Source organism: Columba livia, chromosome Z, assembly GCF_036013475.1.
Source record: "Columba livia isolate bColLiv1 breed racing homer chromosome Z, bColLiv1.pat.W.v2, whole genome shotgun sequence".
Lineage (NCBI taxonomy): Eukaryota > Metazoa > Chordata > Aves > Columbiformes > Columbidae > Columba > Columba livia.
The window spans coordinates 1,106,730-1,129,508 of NC_088642.1; the positions used below are offsets into that span (position 1 = coordinate 1,106,730).

General features: G+C 35.9%; 2 protein-coding genes across 8 annotated transcripts in view; one reads left to right on the forward strand and one right to left on the reverse strand.

The window, feature by feature from the left end:
- Positions 1-18,268, forward strand: LOC135577381 (coiled-coil domain-containing protein 68-like). Of its 5 annotated transcripts, none has more exons than XM_065046786.1 (11): positions 1-207; positions 1,560-1,705; positions 13,640-13,782; positions 14,161-14,277; positions 14,636-14,761; positions 14,933-15,061; positions 15,698-15,780; positions 16,495-16,600; positions 16,972-17,055; positions 17,201-17,277; positions 17,478-17,802. In XM_065046786.1, the coding sequence occupies exons 3-11, from the start codon at positions 13,663-13,665 to the stop codon at positions 17,551-17,553; spliced, it is 918 nt and encodes a 305-aa protein (XP_064902858.1). In that variant the 5' UTR covers positions 1-207; positions 1,560-1,705; positions 13,640-13,662; the 3' UTR covers positions 17,554-17,802. The 5 variants fall into 5 exon arrangements, 4 of the variants coding, with proteins under 4 accessions (XP_064902858.1, XP_064902855.1, XP_064902857.1 ...); XR_010469142.1 differs by lacking the exons at positions 1-207; positions 1,560-1,705 and adding exons at positions 5,296-5,438; positions 18,131-18,268 and having other exon boundaries at positions 17,478-17,767; XM_065046783.1 differs by lacking the exons at positions 1-207; positions 1,560-1,705 and adding an exon at positions 5,296-5,438.
- LOC135577380 (ras-related protein Rab-27B) overlaps positions 18,189-22,779 on the reverse strand; it is a 15,814-nt gene continuing 11,223 nt past the window's right edge. For all 3 annotated transcript variants that reach the window (XM_065046780.1, XM_065046781.1, XM_065046782.1), the window contains exon 6: positions 18,189-22,601. In XM_065046780.1, coding sequence (XP_064902852.1) covers positions 22,412-22,601 — 190 coding nt within the window. In that variant the 3' untranslated portion in view covers positions 18,189-22,411. The remainder of the gene's footprint in view (positions 22,602-22,779) is intronic.

Below are 22,779 nucleotides of genomic sequence, written 5' to 3' on the forward strand. Positions count from 1 at the left end.
GTTTTTTTGAGCAGTTTTCTCATTTTCCATCTGACGTTTACTGGCACCGCGTTTCCTGGCATGAAGACTAGGAACATAATGCCAAGGGATGAAGGCAAATGAGTTCCAAGCAGCGAAAAGATGCGGACATACAAAGGACCACCCAGAAAACAACATCAGTAATGGAGTTTCAATGCAGTAATTCCCAACGTATGGACTATGGAGGTGGTGAGTAAGGGTGCAGATCTGTGTTGTAGTCGTGCTGGGTTTTACAGTTGGATACTTGATGATATAATTGCTTGAAAAAATGAGTGATAGGGTGAAAAAGTGCAACAGGGATTCATGTTGATCTACTGTCCTGGCCCCAGGGAAATAATATGATAGGGGATGGTGCTGGAGACTGTAGATGTCTGAGATAAGTCTCTAAATGATGTGACTGACTCATCCCTGATGCAGCGAGTTACTCTGGGGTTGTAACAATGATTTCATCTTCCCACACCTGGATCTGCCAGGTCTACCCCACATCATCACCCTCGCACCCGTCGGCTCCCGAACCACTCCTGGGCACGCTCTTCAGGCACATGATTAATGCGCAAGTAAATGAGATGTTTTCCTATCCTGTGAGGCAGGAAAATGCCTCAGAGCCCAAGCTATGAAAAGAATTAGGTGTCCCATCTAAGTGCTGCTTTAAGAAACCAAAAGTGTGAATGTGTATCCTCGATTGAGTAAGCCCAGATGTTTCTCCTGGTAGATTTCCAGGTCAATTGTATTATAGAGTTGTAAAGCGGTTTGGGTTGGAAGGGACCTCTAAAGCTCATCTAGGCCCATGGGCAGGAACATCTTCCACTAGACCAGGCTGCTCCAAGCCCCGTCCAACCTGCCCTTGGGCACTCCAGGGATGGGGCATCCACAGCTTCTCTGGGCAGCCTGTTCCAGTGTCTCACCGCCCTCATGGTGAGGAATTTCTTCCTTAGATCCCTCCTCAGTCTCCCCTCTTTCAGTTTAAATTCATCACCCTTGTCTTATCATGACGTGCACTTGTCCCAAGTCCCTCTCCAGCTTTCTTGTAGGTCCCTTTAGGAACTGGGGGCTGCTCTAAGGTCTCTGGAGCATTCTCCTCTCCAGGCTGGACAACCCCAGGTCTCTCAGCCCATCTCCATGGGGAATTTGCTGCTGAGCTCGTGGCTGCTCCTGCCCCACCAGACCTCCCAGTCATGTCCCAGCTCCATCAGCACGTCAGGATCAGGCCCTGCCTGTTTATCTCACCCACAAGAGCTCCTTGGGCGTATCTGCTGGGCCAGGGCCAGCTGGAAGCACCTCCAGAAGGTGACATAAATGGGATAGAAACGCACAGGCAGCGTCCCCTAAGTCTTGTGTTGAATTGGGGTCAAACCCACATGTTACAACTCATTTACTCCAAGGTAACTCTGTGCACAAGGGTTGAGGCTGTGGGTTCCTCCAGGTTGCAAAGTGATGGGGTCTGGTCATCTGATGCTCTTCTGGGCTGAAGTTTCTTGCTACAGGTTATGCGACCCAAGGCTGTGAAAGACAAATTCAGATATTTCCTGTATTTCCTGCAGCTGAGGATAACACCACGCAATGCAAATCTGAGAAGATGTATATTTTTGTGTACTCCACCACATTCTTGAGGGGAAAAAGGTCTGGAGGATGAGAAAACCATGACTTTAAACCCAGAATGGAAGAAGACAGCTTCATTTGTTAGCAGGTAAGAGAACATCACCGACTCATTTATCATCCCGAGTGTTGCCAGGGGCAGGAAAATGTGTGTCTTGGATCTTCTTCTTCAGCATCAGACCATGAAAATAGTGATTTTCTAAGAGCAATGGCATATGACGATCAAGAAAACAGCAGTGGCTGAGCTTTCCTGGTCCATAGGGCGCAGCAGAGCTGGGTGGAAACAGTGACTCACTATTTCCAGACCTCACTTTCTTCATCACTATGGGCAGAAAATTAGCACTAATTTTATAGCAGCCGGGTGTAAACATAACCATAGTGGTCCACATCAGGTTCTTCCTGACTCCTTTACATTTTTTTGGTCTCTAATCCCCATTTCTGGGGGGGAATGTCCATGGCCAGTGTAACTTCATTAGCTGGTTCATCTCCACTCGATAAATAACATCAGCCAATGTCGATATAAACTGGATAATTATACAGGACGACTGGGAATGGCAAATAAAGTTTGGTAGGATAATTTAGTCCTGACAGAGCATACAAACCCTGCCAATAACCACCCCTCGTTTTAATTACAGTGGAGCAAGTTTTATAGGGAGAGCATTTTGTTGGAACAAATTATTTATGGGGGGAAAAAAAACATGACAAGCTCTTTGGTTCACAAGCTCTTCTGTACGTATGAAACTAAAGGAACAAATTCCAAGCTTCAGTTTCTATTTAATTAATTCAAATTAGTGGTTGGTTAGACCCGACACAATATTTATTTCGTTTTCAAATAGCAAATATTGTGAGAGGACCTATTTAGTCAGGCACTCCCTAGTCTTGCTTAGATGCTTTTAAAATGTCTCTATAACCTGCAGGAAGAGCGAGGGCTTAATTTTCCTGCTAATGTTGTGTTTTCAGCCTCGGCAAGATAAGCAAAACTCTTTATTCTTGCCCAAACTCCTCATGCAACAAAACTCTTATCTTAAAAAGACATTGACAGGAACAGTTAACACACTGTATAATTAAAGCAATAAATTAATTACCAGGCTTCCCTGGTGACTATTAAACACTTGAGGCAAAAAGAGCTGTCTTTGGCTCCTCGTTGAAGGATTAGTGCTGTTTAGTTCAAACATTAGCTGGAATTAGGTGACTTTCCAAACGCGAAGCCACCGACCCCTTCATGTCTGCTTCTCCGAGGCAGCTTTGCTAACGGGTGTTGCTTCACCTTCGGGACGTTCCCTATGACACCCCTCCACTTTTGGGGTGATTTTGGTGGTTGTAAGGAGGATTTTAAGAGACGGGCACAGCTGTCCGCTGCAGGGGGATTTTAATGGTAGGGAAATGGCTGGAAGCCCCGTGAGAACCCGTGTGCGTGGACACGCGGGGTGTTTGGCATCTGGGTCCTGCTGGTGACTCAGCAGACGAATGACTCACCGGATTTATCGAGCTGCCGGGCTTGTCAGGGCAAAAACCTCCTCTGACATCTTGATCTGGAAACCCCAACCTTCGCTCTTTGTTTAAACACCTTCTCTCAGGTTTACAAGTGGAAAAGGTTCTCAAAGCCACCACTGAAAGGCTGTTTATGCAGTTGCTTGGAGGAATTTGGAGTCTCCATTATGATTAGTAAAGCTTCACTTTAAACGTATTTCCACGTTTTCCGTGGTTTCTGGGGAGCAGGGAACCAGATGGGGATGCCATGGTGGGTAGAATGTGTGGCAATGTTTCTTCACGTTATATTCAACAAGCTTTAGGCCAGAGCACAAAATCTGCAAATAAGCTTAATGCTTGACTCAGCAAAATGTAACCGAAGTTTTGAGGGAAAACCTATAGCCATATATTAACATTTCCATTTTCTTTTTGTGAGTTTGTGGATATAACTGTGCAAAAAAATTGATGTTTGCATAATAATATGAAATGGTTGCGTGATTGAACAAGCTGTGGGAGCTGAGTTTCCATACACAGGCTGAGCTTAGAGTGTATTCTATAAAAACCTCGGTGCTGGATCAAAACAGGATGCTGCAGCGAGGAGGAGCGATGATCCCGGGCTGAATCGCTCGCCCACGTTACCCGGGTTCGTTAACCTCCTCTGCCACGCGGGCGTTACACGTGTCTAGGACTCAGGTTAGGCCAAGTCTAAGCTCTCTTGCAATAAAACCCGAGACATGCAGCCTGTTGACTGCAGAATATGTCGCTGTGCTGGAGCAAGGGACGAGAGCCTGGGACGAGCTCCTTCAGCATCGCATCCATCACCTCCCATGGATTTCCCCATTGAGAGGTGCCACAATAACCCCGCAAAGCACCAAATCTTACACCCTCGGAGGTTTGCCGTGGCAAAACGGAGTTTGCAAACCATTCCAAACGTGGCTTTAAAGATGCATTAAGTCGCATTTTGCTTCGCCTCCCTGAAGCAATAAATGCCAATGAAACCCCACCCTGCATTCAGCCCTCCTGGGCTGCAGAGAACACCTGGAGCCCATCGAGGAGACTCTTAGTCCCAGAAATGTGTTAAAGATTAACCTTAGTTAGCTATTCTCAGTTGGGCTGATAACAGGAGCTGCTGTTGCCAAGGAAGGAGCAGCCCAGGGGTTGGCAGGGACAGGACACAGGCGGGTGAGGCTGGGACCCAAACTTGGTGCTGCCAATCCCATGTTTGCTCCGGGAACAGCACTTGAATTTGCAATTCCATCCCCAAGACTTTGCGTTTTCATCCTCCAGGCTCTTTGCTTCTTGGGGGGGATGAGAAACGGGTGGCGTATTTTTATATATATATTTTTTTTCCCATTTCTAGTTAATAAGCAAATCATTTTACGCTCCAACAGAAACCTGTTAAGATGCAGGATTCATATGGTCACCTAGGAGCATCACAGGGACCTCAGTGGGATGGTTCAGCCCCAAGGCCTCTGGGCACCTATAGCCAGGTCCCTATAGGAGTGCACCTATAGCAGGGCACATACAGGTGTGCAGCCCATGGGCAAAATCACCTTCAGATGCAAAATGTTGAATGGAAAACAGAAAAGAGAGCGCAACTTGATATATTTATGGGTGTTATGTGATTGGGATATAGATCTTACAGGAATGGACTTGCCGGTCAGGACTTTCCTGTTTGTCAGAGAGTTTATTACACACTTTTACCTGCGGATTCTCCGTTTTAGCCTCTTTCCCAGGATGTTTGTGGTTTTCTCAGCCGTATTTCCATCAATACTTTGCTTTAAAGCCCTTTTCTTCAAGGCAGCTGCTTTCCCAGGCCTCATATTATATATATATATAGCGGTATATTTGCCGTATTTTCCCTGTATATTTGCCACCTTTTCAGCGGTACAGTTACCGTATTTTCCCTGTATATTCACCACATTTTGTGCTGTGTATTTACTGTGTTTTCCCTGTACATTCGCCACCTTTTCAGCAGTATGGTTACCATATTTTCCCTGTCTATTCTCCATATTTTTAGCAGTAAGAATACCGTATTTCACCCGCATATTTGCCACATTTTCAGCGGTACATTTACCATATTTTCCCTGTATATTCTCCACCTTTTCAGTGATATGGTTACCATATTTCACCTGTATATTCTCCACATTTTCAGTGGTACATTTACCGTATTTTCCCTGTATATTCGCCACCTTCTCAGCCGGGGCGTGGCCGCAGGTAGGGGCGTGGCCGCGGGTGGGGGCGTGGCCACAGGTGCGGACGGGCCCGGGCTGGGTCGGTCCGGCACGGGTCGGTTCCCCGGTGCCGGGGTCCCTGGAGCGAGGCCGCCGGTCCCATGTCCGCTCCCTCCCAAGGTGAGTCCGGGCTCGGGGGCTCTGGGGACAGCGCGTTGTTCCCTGGGGGGCGGTGACATCTCTTCCCTCACCCCGGTGGCCCCTAAAACACCATCCCGGTAGCTGCCGCGACCCCCCAACTTTGGGACTGAGCTGCTGGGTCTCAGCTCCCTGCGACCCCAAGTGCTTGTTCAACATTTCCCCCATATTAGCCCCTCCAAAACCTGACAAATCCCGTCCCTTGAGCGACCTTTGGCACCAACCGCCACATGTTTTTAATAAACCATCACCCATTTTTTCCCTATCCCGTATCCCTGCCTTAATTAATGAGCGTGTATAAAGCCAAAAGCGAATTATTCTTTGCGGTTTGTGCCGATGCCGCCCAGATGAGCGAATGTCTCGTAGCCGTAGGTCTGGGGGTTGTTTGCAAAGTGATTTCTGGCTCCGAACTGTTGCGGTGCTGTTAGTCACCCCTTATCTGATGTTCACCCTCGGCTTCCGTGCGGGGGGGACAATATAAAATAGGGGCATTTTTGCCTGGGGGGAGGCGGTGGTGTTGATATGTGCTTTGTGTATTCGTTAAACCTTTTCTTTTAAACATTTGTGAGGACAATGGTAACAAATAAACCGCTTTTCTGTGCATGTGCCCAGGCACTAGAAAGTGAATGAATATTATAGAAACTGTGGTGTTTATTTACCTCTTTATGACCAAGCCTGCAATAACATAAAGATTGTTTTATGTTGAAAGTTCCTCCAAGTAACGTTACTCTGGATAATTTGGGCTGTTCCTTATATAAGTGAGGGTGGTGCTTTCCTGCTTGGTGTGTCCTGGATTCTGGTGTGAGCTTTAGGGCAAGCGACCGTCATCAGTAGGAGCAGAGATGTGCTTTTATAGTCCTAAAAATGTGGAATATCTAGAAAAGGTCGCTCACTCTTAAGCAACCTGATTTTCCTCCGTGTCCAGAACAGCCCAGCTCGGACGGGCAGGGATGTGGCATCTGCTGATGCTCCCGCTTCCAGAATGCGCCTCATTATTATTAGAAAATGAGCTAATTAAGAAAGGTGCCAGCCCAAGTGACCTTCCTGGCGCTGCGGGCAAGGAGCCCAAAGCCCTTGAATCTGGTATTGTCAAATTAACGCCTTTCGAAACGGGATATTGTCCTAAGTGATGTGGGAGCTTTGCAAAGCGCAACCGCTTTTGGCGGGGATTTTTTTGCCCATCCACACCCTCCCCGCCCCTTAAGTGGCTTCATTATCCCTCTGTGTAAAGCTTAATTGCTTGCAGGCACTAATAAGGAGCTTGTCTGCCGTGTGTTCGCAGCCCAGCAGCGGGCTGGCAACGGGGGTTTTGCGATGCGGCTGACACTGGATGTCACCCTTGCACAGCGCAAACCCAGCAAAGGGGCTCGGGACTTGATTCTCCCGACGAAAAAAAGAAATCACGGCTGGGCTCTCATCTGACCCCCCATATAGCTTTGAAAAATCGTTATTGTTATTATTTGTGAGAGTCACGGTGTCACCCGAGCTTTGTGCTGCTGCTCGTGTCTAAGCAGGACAGGGATAAACCTCCGGAACGCAGTTAAAACCAGTTCTGCGCTGGGAACGCTGAATTGAGCAGAATTACTGTGCGCGGGATAGTCGGGTTTGGTTTAGGAGCTTCGCAGACAGGTGGCAAAAGCTTTCGGGTTTGACTTAAACTGCATAAAAGCGTGAGTTATTCCCTTATTTTCTGCATGGGATCTCTGGCTGCAAGTTGTCTGCAATAACAGAGCGTTGGGGTGCAGGATGCTGGTCCAAAGTTAGTGAAACATTTAGGGAAAATAAATGAATATAAGTATATATACGATACGTGATATATATGTGATACGATACGCGATATATATATGATACGTGCTATATATATGATATGATACGTGATATAGCATATACATATTATTAAGTAATACATATTATGTTGTTATTATATATTGTATATTATATATTATACATTATATTTTATATAATTATATATTATAATCTATAATATATCATGAATCTATAAAGAAGTAATTATATATAATTAATTAATATATAAGATATATATAATATCATATATAATCCTATATATAACCCTAGTTATAATAGATATAATAGATATAATATATGTTATTTACAATATATATTGTATCTATTATATCTATTATATATAATATAATAGATAGGATTATATATTATATTATATAATTATTATATATAATAGAATATATTTTATATGTTATATATAATATTATAGATCATATATATATTATATATATGATTATATATGATATTATATAATATATATCTTATATATTAATTATTACTATCAGTATTATATTTTATACCATATATATTTTATATATAATTATATATAATATATTACATTGTATACTATATATTGTATTCTATTATATATATTTATATTATATCATATCATATCATATCATATTTAGGATTATATATAATATAATACAATTTAATATATATAATATTATATATTTTATTATTTATATTTATTATATAAATTATAATTATTTGTATATATTATATATTATATATATATAAAATAATTATATAAATAAATATAAATTTATATATAATATATAAATTATATATAATATTATATATAATTATATATAATATATTACATTGTAAATTATATATTGTATTCTACTATATATATTTATATCATATCATATCATATCATATCATATCTAGGATTATATATAACATAATATTATATAAATTATAATTATTTGTATATATTATATATTATATATATATAAAAAATAATTATATAAATAAATATAAATTTATATATAATATATAAATTATATATAATATTATATATAATTATATATAATATATTACATTGTAAATTATATATTGTATTCTATTATATATATTTATATTATATCATATCATATCATATCATATCAAGGATTATATATAATATAATATTATATAAATTATAATTATTTGTATATATTATATATTATATATATATAAAAAATAATTATATAAATAAATATAAATTTATATATAATATATAAATTATATATAATATTATATATAATTATATATAATATATTACATTGTAAATTATATATTGTATTCTATTATATATATTTATATTATATTATATCATATCATATTATATCATATCATATTATATCATATCATATTATATCATATCATATCATATCATATTTAGGATTATATATAATATAATACAATTTAATATATATAATATTATATATTTTATTATTTATACTTATTATATAAATTATAATTATTTGTATATATTATATATTATATATATAAAATAATTATATAAATAAATATAAATTTATATATAATATATAAATTATATATAATATTATATATAATTATATATAATATATTACATTGTAAATTATATATTGTATTCTATTATATATATTTATATTATATCATATTATATCATATTATATCATATCATATTATATTATATCATATCATATCATATCATATCATATCATATCATATCATATCATATCATATTTAGGATTATATATAATATAATACAATTTAATATATATAATATTATATATTTTATTATTTATATTTATTATATAAATTATAATTATTTGTATATATTATATATATATAAAATAATTATATAAATAAATATAAATTTATATATAATATATAAATTATATATAATATTATATATAATTATATATAATATATTACATTGTAAATTATATATTGTATTCTATTATATATATTTATATCATATCATATCATATCATATTTAGGATTATATATAATATAATACAATTTAATATATATAATATTATATATTTTATTATTTATATTTATTATATAAATTATAATTATTTGTATGTATTATATATTATATATATATAAAAAATAATTATATAAATAAATATAAATTTATATATAATATATAAATTATATATAATATTATATATAATTATATATAATATATTACATTGTAAATTATATATTGTATTCTATTATATATATTTATATTATATCATATTATATCATATTATATCATATCATATCATATTATATCATATCATATCATATCATATCATATCATATCATATTTAGGATTATATATAATATAATACAATTTAATATATATAATATTATATATTTTATTATTTATACTTATTATATAAATTATAATTATTTGTATATATTATATATTATATATATATAAAATAATTATATAAATAAATATAATTTTATATATAATATATAAATTATATATAATATTATATATAATTATATATAATATATTACATTGTAAATTATATATTGTATTCTATTATATATATTTATATTATATCATATCATATCATATCATATCATATCATATCATATCATATCATATCATATCTAGGATTATATATAATATAATACAATTTAATATATATAATATTATATATTTTATTATTTATATTTATTATATAAATTATAATTATTTGTATATATTATATATATAAAATAATTATATAAATAAATATAAATTTATATATAATATATAAATTATATATAATATTATATATAATTATATATAATATATTACATTGTAAATTATATATTGTATTCTATTATATATATTTATATCATATCATATCATATCATATCATATCATATCATATCATATCATATCATATCATATCATATTTAGGATTATATATAATATAATACAATTTAATATATATAATATTATATATTTTATTATTTATATTTATTATATAAATTATAATTATTTGTATATATTATATATTATATATATAATAATTATATAAATAAATCTAAATTTATATAGAATATATAAATTATCTATTATATTATATATAATTATATATAATATATTACATTGTAAATTATATATTGTATTCTATTATATATATTTATATTATATCATATTATATCATATTATATCATATTATGTCATATCATATCATATCATATCATATTTAGGATTATATATAATATAATACAATTTAATATATATAATATTATATATTTTATTATTTATATTTATTATATAAATTATAATTATTTGTATATATTATATATTATATATTATATATACAATAATTATATAAATAAATATAAATTTATATATAATATATAAATTATTTATAATATTATATATAATTATATATAATATATTACATTGTATATTATATATTGTATTCTATTATATATATTTATATCATATCATATCATATCATATTTAGGATTATATATAATATAATACAATTTAATATATATAATATTACATATTTTATTATTTATACTTATTATATAAATTATAATTATTTGTATATATTATATATTATATATATAAAATAATTATATAAATAAATATAAATTTATGTATAATATATAAATTATATATAATATTATATATAATTATATATAATATATTACATTGTAAATTATATATTGTATTCTATTATATATATTTTTATTATATCATATCATATCATGTCATATCATATCATATCATATCATATCATATTTAGGATTATATATAATATAATACAATTTAATATATATAATATTATATATTTTATTATTTATATTTATTATATAAATTATAATTATTTGTATATATTATATATATATAAAATAATTATATAAATAAATATAAATTTATATATAATATATAAATTATATATAATATTATATATAATTATATATAATATATTACATTGTAAATTATATATTGTATTCTATTATATATATTTATATTATATCATATCATATCATATCATATCATATTTAGGATTATATATAATATAATACAATTTAATATATATAATATTATATATTTTATTATTTATATTTATTATAGAAATTATAATTATTTGTATATATTATATATATATAAAAATAATTATATAAATAAATATAAATTTATATATAATATATATATTATATATAATATTATGTATAATTATATATAATATATTACATTGTAAATTATATATTGTATTCTATTATATATATTTATATCATATCATATCATATCATATCATATCATATTTAGGATTATATATAATATAATACAATTTAATATATATAATATTATATATTTTATTATTTATATTTATTATAGAAATTATAATTATTTGTATATATTATATATATTATATATATAAAATAATTATATAAATAAATATAAATTTATATATAATATATAAATTATATATAATATTATATATAATTATATATAATATATTACATTGTAAATTATATATTGTATTCTATTATATATATTTATATTATATCATATTATATCATATCATATCATATCATATTATATTATATCATATCATATCATATCATATCATATTTAGGATTATATATAATATAATACAATTTAATATATATAATATTATATATTTTATTATTTATATTTATTATATAAATTATAATTATTTGTATATATTATATATTATATATATATAATAATTATATAAATAAATCTAAATTTATATAGAATATATAAATTATCTATTATATTATATATAATTATATATAATATATTACATTGTAAATTATATATTGTATTCTATTATATATATTTATATTATATCATATTATATCATATTATATCATATTATATCATATTATATCATATCATATCATATCATATTTAGGATTATATATAATATAATACAATTTAATATATATAATATTATATATTTTATTATTTATATTTATTATATAAATTATAATTATTTGTATATATTATATATTATATATTATATATATAATAATTATATAAATAAATATAAATTTATATATAATATATAAATTATATATAATATTATATATAATTATATATAATATATTACATTGTATATTATATATTGTATTCTATTATATATATTTATATCATATCATATCATATCATATCATATTTAGGATTATATATAATATAATACAATTTAATATATATAATATTATATATTTTATTATTTATATTTGTTATATAAATTATAATTATTTGTCTATATTATATATTTCATATATATAATAATTATATAAATAAATATAAATTTATATATAATATATAAATTATATATAATATTATATATATTATATATAAATATATATAATATATTTATTATATATATTTATATATAATATATATAATTTATATAATTATAAATATGTTATATATTTATTATATAAATTTATATTTGTTATATAATATATATTATATATGTATTATGTATTTATAAAGAAGTAATTATATATAATTAATTAATATATAAGATATATATAATATCATATATAATCCTATATATAACCCTAGTTATAATATATATAATAGATATAATATATGTTATATACAATATATATTGTATCTATTATATCTATTATATCTAATATAATAGATAGGATTATATATTATATTATATAATTATTATATATAATAGAATATATTTTATATGTCATATATAATATTATAGATCATATATACATTATATATAATATATGATTATATATGATATTATATAATATATATCTTATATATTAATTATTACTATTAGTATTATATTTTACACCATATATATTTTATATATAATTATATATATAATATATTACATTGTATATTATATATTGTATTGTATTATATATATTTATATTATATCATGTTATATCATATTATATCATTATATATCATATTATATCATATTATATCATATCATATGTATTGTATTATATATATAATAATTATATAAATAAATAAAAATTTATATATAATATATAAATTATGTATAATATTATATATATATAAATATTTATATATTTATATATATTATATATTTATATATAATATATATCATTTATATAATTATAAATATGTTATATATTTATTATATAAATTTATATTTATTGTATAATATATATATTATATTATATGTATTATGTATTTATATACATTTTATCTATTGATGTATTTCTGTATATTATATATATATATAAAATATATAATGAATATGTCTCATTGAAAAAATACCAAGCAGGTGTCTGTGTTCTTTTTAAAGTGGTCCCTAATGTTTGGTGCTTCAAGCTGGTGATTCCTGCTTGTCCTGGGGTTGACATGGAAGGAAACGGGCTCAGCTGAAGGGTACTAAAAAGCCCCTTTTCCTTGGCAGAGCCAAGACCCGCGCGCATCGTGATGACGACGCTGCTGCTGACGGAGCGCATCAGCCGGCAGGACCGCGGCGCCGAGGGGGAGCTCGTCCTGTACGGCTCCTCCTGCTCCCAGCTCACCCAGGAGGCCGAATACGTCAAAAAGGTATTTCCGTGCTCTTTCCAATACCTGCAATACTCCGAGGGTGTCACTTCCCTAAACACCGGAGGAACAGCAGGAAGAACGGAGCTTAGTTAATGATATACCTTTTCCTTATATTGTTCTCCCATGAGACGTGCTGTGAGCAATGAGACAGCCCAGTCCATCTCATATCTCATTTCTTCGCTCTCAGCAACGCACAGAGGCCGTTTTACCCCGTACCAAAAGAGCGCCGTGGGGTGGGAGACTGGAGGATGCGATGGCGATAATGAACAAATAATCAATCACGGAAAGTTCTTTTTTACAAAGCAGCAGAGTCTTGTCGAGCCAGCTCCATCGCCTGAGCTGTTTCTCTTATTATTTTTAAAATGTTTCCTGGAGCAGGTGCCGGGGGAGGCGCCGGAGCCGCGCTGGAACCGCAGCCCCGTGGCCACGACGCTGAAGGAAACGGAGGAGCAGCTGCTGCTGGTGAGCAGGGAGAACCAAGTGCTGAAGATCAAGGTGCGTTTTGGGTTGGGTTTGGAGGGTTTTGGACAAATTCCCGTGCCTTGCAGCCTAGTTACTTAGAGTTGTGTCCTGGCTGCTGCAACCTGGTGCTTGCTCAATGCATTTGTTTTTGACAAGGGGAAATACTGATGTTTGTATTGTATAGAGGGCTTATTCAGCATGTGGTTACAACCTCATTTTTTAAAGCACTATATGGATATAGATATATAGAGATATGGATATAGGTACACAGAGATATGGATATAGAGATATAGAGATATGGATATATAGAGATATAGAGATATGGATATATAGAGATATAGATACATAGATATATAGATACATAGATAGGTAGTACAATTGCTCTTTGCAGCTGGAAGCCACAAGAGAAGCAGGTGTACAAGCTCTCAGATCTGCCTCCCAAAAACTGTACGAGAATTACCAGGCTCGCTCGGAACAGCTGAAAAAAAGCCACGAGGATGAGAAGCAGCAAATCCAGGTACAAATCTCCCCCCGTGTGGCCGTGACCATCTTCAGGATCATAATATTTCCCCTGGGTCCAGCTCTTTGTGCTGCAAACTTTGATTTAAAAGTAGCATTGGCTCAAAATCTCTTGAGCCCCATCTCTGTCCGTCCCAACAAACCCCAATTAACTCCCTTCTTGTTGCAGACCCACAATCTCCAGCATGAAGCAAAGCTCCAGCAAAGCTCCCAAAACAGCGCCCGCCTCGCCGAAAGCGTCAGGGACAGATGCAGCCGCATCGCGGAGATGGAGACGCGCGTGCGGAGGATGCAGGAGGTACGGCCGTCCATCTGTGTGTCCGTCCATCCCGGGAGCGGGCAAAGAATTTATTGTGTTCGGTTGCTATTTCACCTTGAAGTGAAAACGTCGCCATCCCAGTGGTAAAACTGCTCCTTTTACCCTCAGATATTGGAAAATGTGTTGGAAATATATCTATGAGGTTAATGAATAGATGCCACCCCATCACATGCGGGTGATTTTTCTGATGCTGAGAGCTTTGTCCAGAGTTCTATTCAGATTTTTCCCTCTGCAGACAAGGTTGTGAGGGTGGATGTATGGCCACCCTCAATCAATTCGATTATAGCCAATCGATTAATCAATATGGTCATCCAGGAGGTCAGCTCTATCAATTATGGCCAATGTAGCAGTAATACGGTGTTCCCTGCACAGATGCTCATTATTTTGGTCATTAAGTAAAAGCGAGAAGTGCAATTTTAACACAATATGGACTTTGCCGTAGTAAATCGCTACAGTCACCCCTTTTGGATTCAATTTCAGAGGTCAGACTGGTTTGTACCTACAGCAGATGTTGCTGTAGGTGGTTATTGGGGAATTCTGTTTGCAGAACCTATGGCCAAAATTGTCACCACATTATAGGAAGCATATTATAACTTTTCTATTTGGTTTCTTTAGGAAAAGCAAATGCTGATAGAGAAGAAGACGTCATTTGAAAAGACGCTTCACCAGATGATGGCGAGGAATGAAGACAGCAAACGGTGACTCAATACATGTGATACAAAGTGCTTTTCTTTCTTTCTGGGGGATTATTCCACATAAACTACCAGAGAATCATTTCCTTCTGGTAGTGAGATTACTCTTGATGACAGCAAGTGGGTTAAATAGTGATTTACCGCGATTTCTTGAAGATGTTGATGTCCTGCAGCTCTTAGATGTTGATTCCACTTGAATTCCTAGTGCTTTGAGAGGAAATGGTCTCAAGTTGCACTGGGGAGGTTTAAATTGGATATTGGGAAACATTTATTCATGGAAAGGGTTGTTGGGCATCGGAACAGGCTGCCCAGGGCAGTGGTGGCGTCACCATCCCTGGAGGGGTTGAAAATACACAGAGATGATGTTTTCAGGACATGGGGCAGTGCCGGGGGTGGGTTAATGGTTGGACTTGATCTTAAAGGACTTTTCCAACCAAAATGATTCTGTTTGCTTCTACCTTGCCTGCACTAATTGCATTGTTCTTGCTTGAATTCGATGCTGCTTTGGTGATTTTGTATGTGAGGTAGAAATGCAATAGCCTTCATTATTATGAATTTATTTATTGACAGCTACTAAGGGAGGTCCTACCAGGCAAAACATATCTCAGGCTATGGTTTTATTTGTTCTGCTTTATGTTGTGCTGTATGAATTAGAGTTATTTATCTTCACCAGCAATGTGGGTGGGTGAAGGATCCAGACTGACCCTGCTCTGCCCGCAGGTGCCGGGACGTCGAGCAGCAGATTGTCACCCTGCGGGAGCAGATCTGTCACCTGCAGCGCCTCATCCAGGCCCAGCAGCACGGCCTGCGCGCCGTCATCCAGGAGGTCAGCTCCACCAGTTATGGCCCATTGGTTAAGCAATATGGTCATCCAGGAGGTCAGCTCAATCGGTTATGGCCCATTGGTTAAGCAATATGGTCATCCAGGAGGTCAGCTCAATCGGTTATGGCCAATCGGTTAACCAATACGGTCATCCAGGAGGTCAGCTTTATCAATATGGTACATCAATTAATCAATATGGTCATCCAGGAGGTCAGCTCAATCAATTACGGCAAATCCATTAATCAACATGGTCAAAGACCAGGGACTTGACTGGTCTGCACTTACCCTGTTGTCATGATACCCTCAGCTCTGTGTTTTTTCTCGACATGGAGATGTTTTAGATGTTGTTTAAGGTTTGATTTCCTACCCTCCAGGCAGAGGAACTGAACAAGGAACTCAAAAGCCAAGATAAAAGGATAGAGGACCTGACCGAGAAGCTGACTGCACTGGAAGCACAGGTGAAGCTGCAAAGTACAAAATTGAAAAGAAATACAAAAATATCCACCCAAACCCCCCAAAAACCTTTGTGGAGGAGCAGCTGCTTGTCTGCTCCATTATGCTGAGTGGGGTTTGGTTTATTTTTTAACTTCTTTTTCCTTGCAGAATAAGGAACTGAAAGACAGAGTGGAGTTCTGGTCTGGAAAGCCCAAGACTATGGTTTCCAAAGGTGTTTGGACAGAGTGAGTACCTGGGGACACATGAACAACCACCAGTGTCCCCGTGGGGCTCTGAGGCCTCAGTTCATCCTGCACAGATGATTGTGATAAAGGAGAGGAAAAACACAAGCTCTGCTGCAAACCAGGGCCCAAGTTACAAACCTCGGGGGGGGTTAAGCCTGGCTTGGTGTGTCTGAGTGATCTCCACCTTCTGTGCTTTGCAGTGCCCCGCGCCACTTGGGAGTGTTCGGAGCGTCCCCTTACGGGATGCTTGCCCGGCTACGGCAGCAGGAGAGCTGAAGGAACACCTGGATCTTTGTCCCCGACCTTTGCGAGGACTTATCCTGCGTGTTACAACCTCCTGGGTGCAAGAATAAACCTGGAACTAAGGCAAGAGCTGGTGAAAGATGGTGAGCTGGCCACGCCTGGGGGTGGCGCATCCCTGGTGCAGCACAACGGGGCTCCCCCTGCCCAGACTGAAACAGAGACTCAGTTTAACCCAACTCACCTTTAGGTAAGACTATAAAATAAACCTTTGGCTGCCTGGCATGTTGGTATAGTCGCACTTCGCCACCCGCGGTTGTAGGATGATGGAGCGCTGAGGTCCGGTGTTGTGGCACATCTTGGGAGCCAAACAAAGCAAAGCAGCGCTACTGAAATAAGGCGTAAAGGTGCAAAGTTTCAGTTTGTTCCTTTTCTTATCTGCCTTTAGATATATGATTCATACACGGGATTAACTTGGCGAGGGTACAAATAGAAAGTTGGCCGGGGTGAGGCGGTTGTGTGGTCACACTCACCTGGGCCCCGTTCCGGAGGGTGACCCATTTCCCCACTGGGTGAAGTTGGGGTGCCAGGCGTGTTTTCCTATCATTTCCAGTGCTGAAAGCTCATGGCAAAGCCGCTGTTTCCTCCCCAAACCAGCCGAGAGACCGCACTGAAAAATATCCTTTTATTCTGAAAATACCAGTGCAGAAACCGAGGCACAGGCTACATTCCTCAGCTGGATGACGCGACCCCAGACACCGGTGAAGCTGGTGACAGGAGGTTTAGAAGCCACAGGTACTTGGGTACAACAAAGGGACAGGAACAAGCATCAAAGGGCATCTCTAATTTAAAAAAAGAGACTATTTGTGTTCAAGATACAGTTTCAATCACGCTCAGAGCACAGATCTGTTAAGACGAACATAAAACATGCTCACGGGTGGCGTAACAGAAGGAAACACCAAAAAGGTCATTGCTACAGGATCTTAGTGTGAAAGAGACCTTGGGAGAACCAAAAAACCCCATTTAACTCCCATAAGTGAGTTGAGTAAAATACAACAGGCAGCTTCTAATCTAGTTTGTCCACCAAGCCCTATTGCACAATGCAGATGGACAATTTTAGGGTCTATTTGCTAACGTTATGTTTTAACTAGGTAACCGTACGGACCAAAAGCACATAGCAAAGAATCATTTCCCCTGTCGCCTTCAACTAGTTTAGCTAGAAATAATAATTAATAATAAATTAGAAACAGATCTGCCCAGCATCAAAGAGTCAACAGCATCCTCTGGAAAAAACAAACCCAAACTTATCCTATAGGGGTGTGGGGGGGATTTTTTGGGGAGGGATAATCAATATGCTCTTTAAAGGTGCCTCAAGCCAGGTCTCCCAGCACTCAGGTAGAAAATGATTCCTTTTTACAGCTTCTTCTCCTCCTATTTGTAAGATCAGAGCATGGTCTGAAACTCCTACGCAACTTTTATGAAGTTTCTTATATGATCCGATCCTCTAACATATAAATATGTGTATGACAACCCTTCACATATTTAGGCTGAGAAAGGAGGATTTGTGGTTGCCTGAGCACAGCAAACTGATCCCAGATAAAAATAGTTCATAAAATTAAAGCTTAAATGATTGTCAAGCGTAAAACACACCATGTGCCACACTCTGTCTCAGACATTTCTAACACATATTGCTACACATTAACTCCTAGAGAGCATCTGCTTAAACCTCCAAAAGCATTGAAGAATAGTCATTAATACTCTCCTGGCCATGTGCAGTTGATGGAATAATTTTCCTCAGGGCTGGGTAATACTTAAAACAACAAGAAGCAACTCATTCACATCTCTATGTTCATGGAGTAGAAATTGTGGAGTCTTCATTTTGATACCATTTTAGCTCTACTTGGTTGGCCTGACAATAGCTCCTCATTTCACACGCACTAATACACAAGTAACTTCTCCAACTGGGTTCTCTGGTAAATATCAAAGGGCATTTCTCTTATCTACAGCATTTTGTCTTTAGTATCGCGTACAAAAGGTTTTGGCACCAGCGCTCCAAGGTGACGGCAGCAGAGGATGCGCCAATGCCCACGAGCAGCAATGGCACCTCAAAGTGTCCTCGCTCCTCCGGGTATTAACCCAGGGGTTGAACTCACTAAATACAAAAGGAGCAGCACCACCAGGCTTTGGCAAAGCAAATACTTAGCAAGCGAAAGGCTGGAGGACGGGAGGCGCTGGGATCACCGCGGTGCCACCGAGGTTTTGAGGCCGCGTTCTTACATTCGCGCTTAGAAGCGGGAGGACAAAGATACCTGGAGAGCGGGAAGAAGGAGAAGAAGTGGCTGGATTGAAATTGAAGACAAAACCCCTCAGGGTTAAAATACCCGCACTGATATTGAATTTTTAGCATCGTCTTGGATAAAGCATCCCAGGCTCTTCTCTCCCTGATGCGGGATATCCGGCAGGCTTGCAAACGGGCTGCATTTGTCCTCGAATGCGAACGTTCGAAGACGTAGCATCAAATTTTGCAACAGCAGAATCTGTATTCAAGTTCTAGTGGGATGGGAAGCAATTTTTAGTAGGAGATTATTAACTCTCCTTGCAAAAAATGAGATAATGTGATGAACAACAGAGCTGTTAGTCGCCACTGAGAATCACTTCTCATGTTCCTCTTAATTTAATAACTAAGCCACCTACTAGGAAAAGAAACACATTGAAACTCCTCTTCCTTCCCTCCAAACAAAGCTTTGGTGCAAAAACCCTTTGGGATAATAGATTCATACACATTCATATATTACTTCCTATTAAAAAGCACAGAATAAGGATCCATTTCTTACATTAGCAAGTATCTAAATACAAACTAAGCAATGGCTTTTTTACTACAGTCATTTCTGTCGTTCCTGAACCAAACTCAGTGGCGAGGTGGAGAAACCTTCCTCCAGACCAGACCACACTGGCTACCACCGCTGTATATTTGATTTTTAAGTTATTATTATTCTAAGAGCGCTAATTGCAGCAGGTGGAGAGAGAAATACGAGCAAGGGAGCTTTGAGCACCAGCTCTGGGATTTACACACATCATCTGTCGCTTTAGGTTGGGTAAGAGCTTTTGGATGAGCTACACTCGAGCTGCTCTGAGTCAACGCCATGGTTGGCCGGTGGTAATTTAACTTCCTTAGTAACTTCTTTCTTTCCTGTTCAGCGGACAACAAAACGATGCCACAAATTGAAAGGCGTCTTTGAAAGCAAGAGAGGGAGTTCCTTGCTTTACTTTTTAAATTATGTATACATTCTATGCTACATATTACATAGCAATGCAACCTGGGTTCAAAGAGAACCCTGAACTTCCAGTGTATGTAGCCGAATATCAACTTACATTCTACCGCTCTACTTCCATCTTCTGCCCGGGAAAACAACCACACCATCTTTTCCACCTATAAAAGGAGCTACACGATATCTAATTGTATAGCAGACACCCCATAGAGCCTATAAGTCGAGGGTCTCACTTGTAGCATCTTTACAAGCCAGATTTCTGGCACGGCAGCACAGCTCTTTGCTTACTCCCCCAATGGCTCCGCGGATGCACCATCTACCCCTTTACCGCACCAAATGAGCCAGCAAATGGCCTTTGAGGAGCCGCCCATAAAACCTGCTGGTTTTCCAGTAAATTCCCCACTTGTGGGAGGCACGAAGACGTTTATGGGCTCCCAAAGGTTGCAGTTTGGAGGCAAGCAAGGCTGAAAACATTGAAATACAGCGAAGTCTGCGATCTCACCAACCCAACCAATTTAACTTGATGTGTCAAGCGATCTGTTCCCCCGCCCCGAGTGATCTTAAAGCACAATAAGCACAACTAGACCTTTAACTACCACCTGTATACAATCAGAACGGTTATTCTACAAAAAAAGGACAGGGTAGACTCATAAATATACTGTAAATTGGTTTAGAAAATGATCTATACTTATAAATATACTATTTTTTATCTCTTTCCTATATTTGCTTGCGATAAGAATAAAACTTTGCCATTGCCCCTTTGGCACAGCGGATTCCACAGCTCAAACAGCCACGAGTTCTTCCCTACATCCCACCTGCGATACGCATAGAGAAAATAAAGCATCAATTCCTCACGTTGAAGAGGGGAAAATAGTTTTAACTAATGGCAAGAAAGTGTTTAATAAAATACAGTTTCTCTCTGTCCTCACTGTCTCTTCTTTATCAGCTGTCCCTGCAGCATCACAATCCCTCTCCATCCTTTTTCCCTGTAACATTCCAATCCCTGCTTGGATTTTTGGCAACACAAGCAACACTGCACAATTCCCTGATAAGTTCTTTTAAACTGAAACACATTAATTCACCCCAAAAAGCCAAAGCACGCACACCACCCACCGTCCCAGCAATTCAGGCCGGATTCGCAGCATCGCTTACTCTGACATCCTAATAGGCCACAGAAAACCGCCTTAGAAAACACACACTCCCTGATGCAGATTAAGACTTAGAAAGAAACAGGATCCTGTGGAAAAACGGCACAGGCCTAGAAAACCACCCACCTCCATTTTAACGTCGACACCCTGTGTATGCAGACAAGATTCCCTCTTTTTTAAAAAAATAAAGCTACTTGCCTCTATTCAATATCCTGATCACCTGAACATGAAAGATGAGGGCTGGGGGGAGCGGGGAGGAGGAGGTGGGAGGGTTTGCCACGATGGCACCGGATCGGGAAGAATCATTTCAGCGCGAGAGCCCGGCGGCGACACGACTTCCCTCGGACCCCAGTTCTTTGGAGAAAACCGCGCGATCCCAATAAAACAACGTAACTCGGCTTCCGCGCGCGGCATTTGGTGGTAGATCGGCCACAGGATGAAGCGTTCCCGTTGGTTCTCACAGTTCCAAGGTGCTATTTAGCAGGCGCATCTCTTCTCCTCCGCTTTGGCCGAATCCAGCTTTGCGGAGCCGGCGCCGTTGGCCGTGTCGGCGCCGGGTGGCTTGTCCACGCACTGCTCCATGCGCTTCATGATCAAGTCCAGCAGCGTGGCCACGGCGTTCTCCACGTGCTGCCCGGTCGCGGCGCTCGTCTCGAAGTACGGGATGCTACGGAGAAAGGAAAAGCTTTACCGGAGGGACTTTTAGGCCAACCAAGACTTGAGTCTTTGCTCTACCCATGGTGCGGCGACCAGTGGTGGGTTTGGTGGCAATAAAGTGGACGGGGCTGAGTTTTGCTTTGCGTGGTCTCTATTGGGCAGAACCCAAACTCAAATGTATCCTGGCA

Bases quoted from the DNA above. Each gene is read 5' to 3' on its own strand.
- LOC135577381 (XM_065046783.1), top strand. The intron at 13,783-14,160 runs GTATTTCCGTGC...TTCCTGGAGCAG, and splicing joins AGGCCGAATACGTCAAAAAG to GTGCCGGGGGAGGCGCCGGA. The intron at 17,056-17,200 runs GTGAAGCTGCAA...TTTTCCTTGCAG, and splicing joins TGACTGCACTGGAAGCACAG to AATAAGGAACTGAAAGACAG.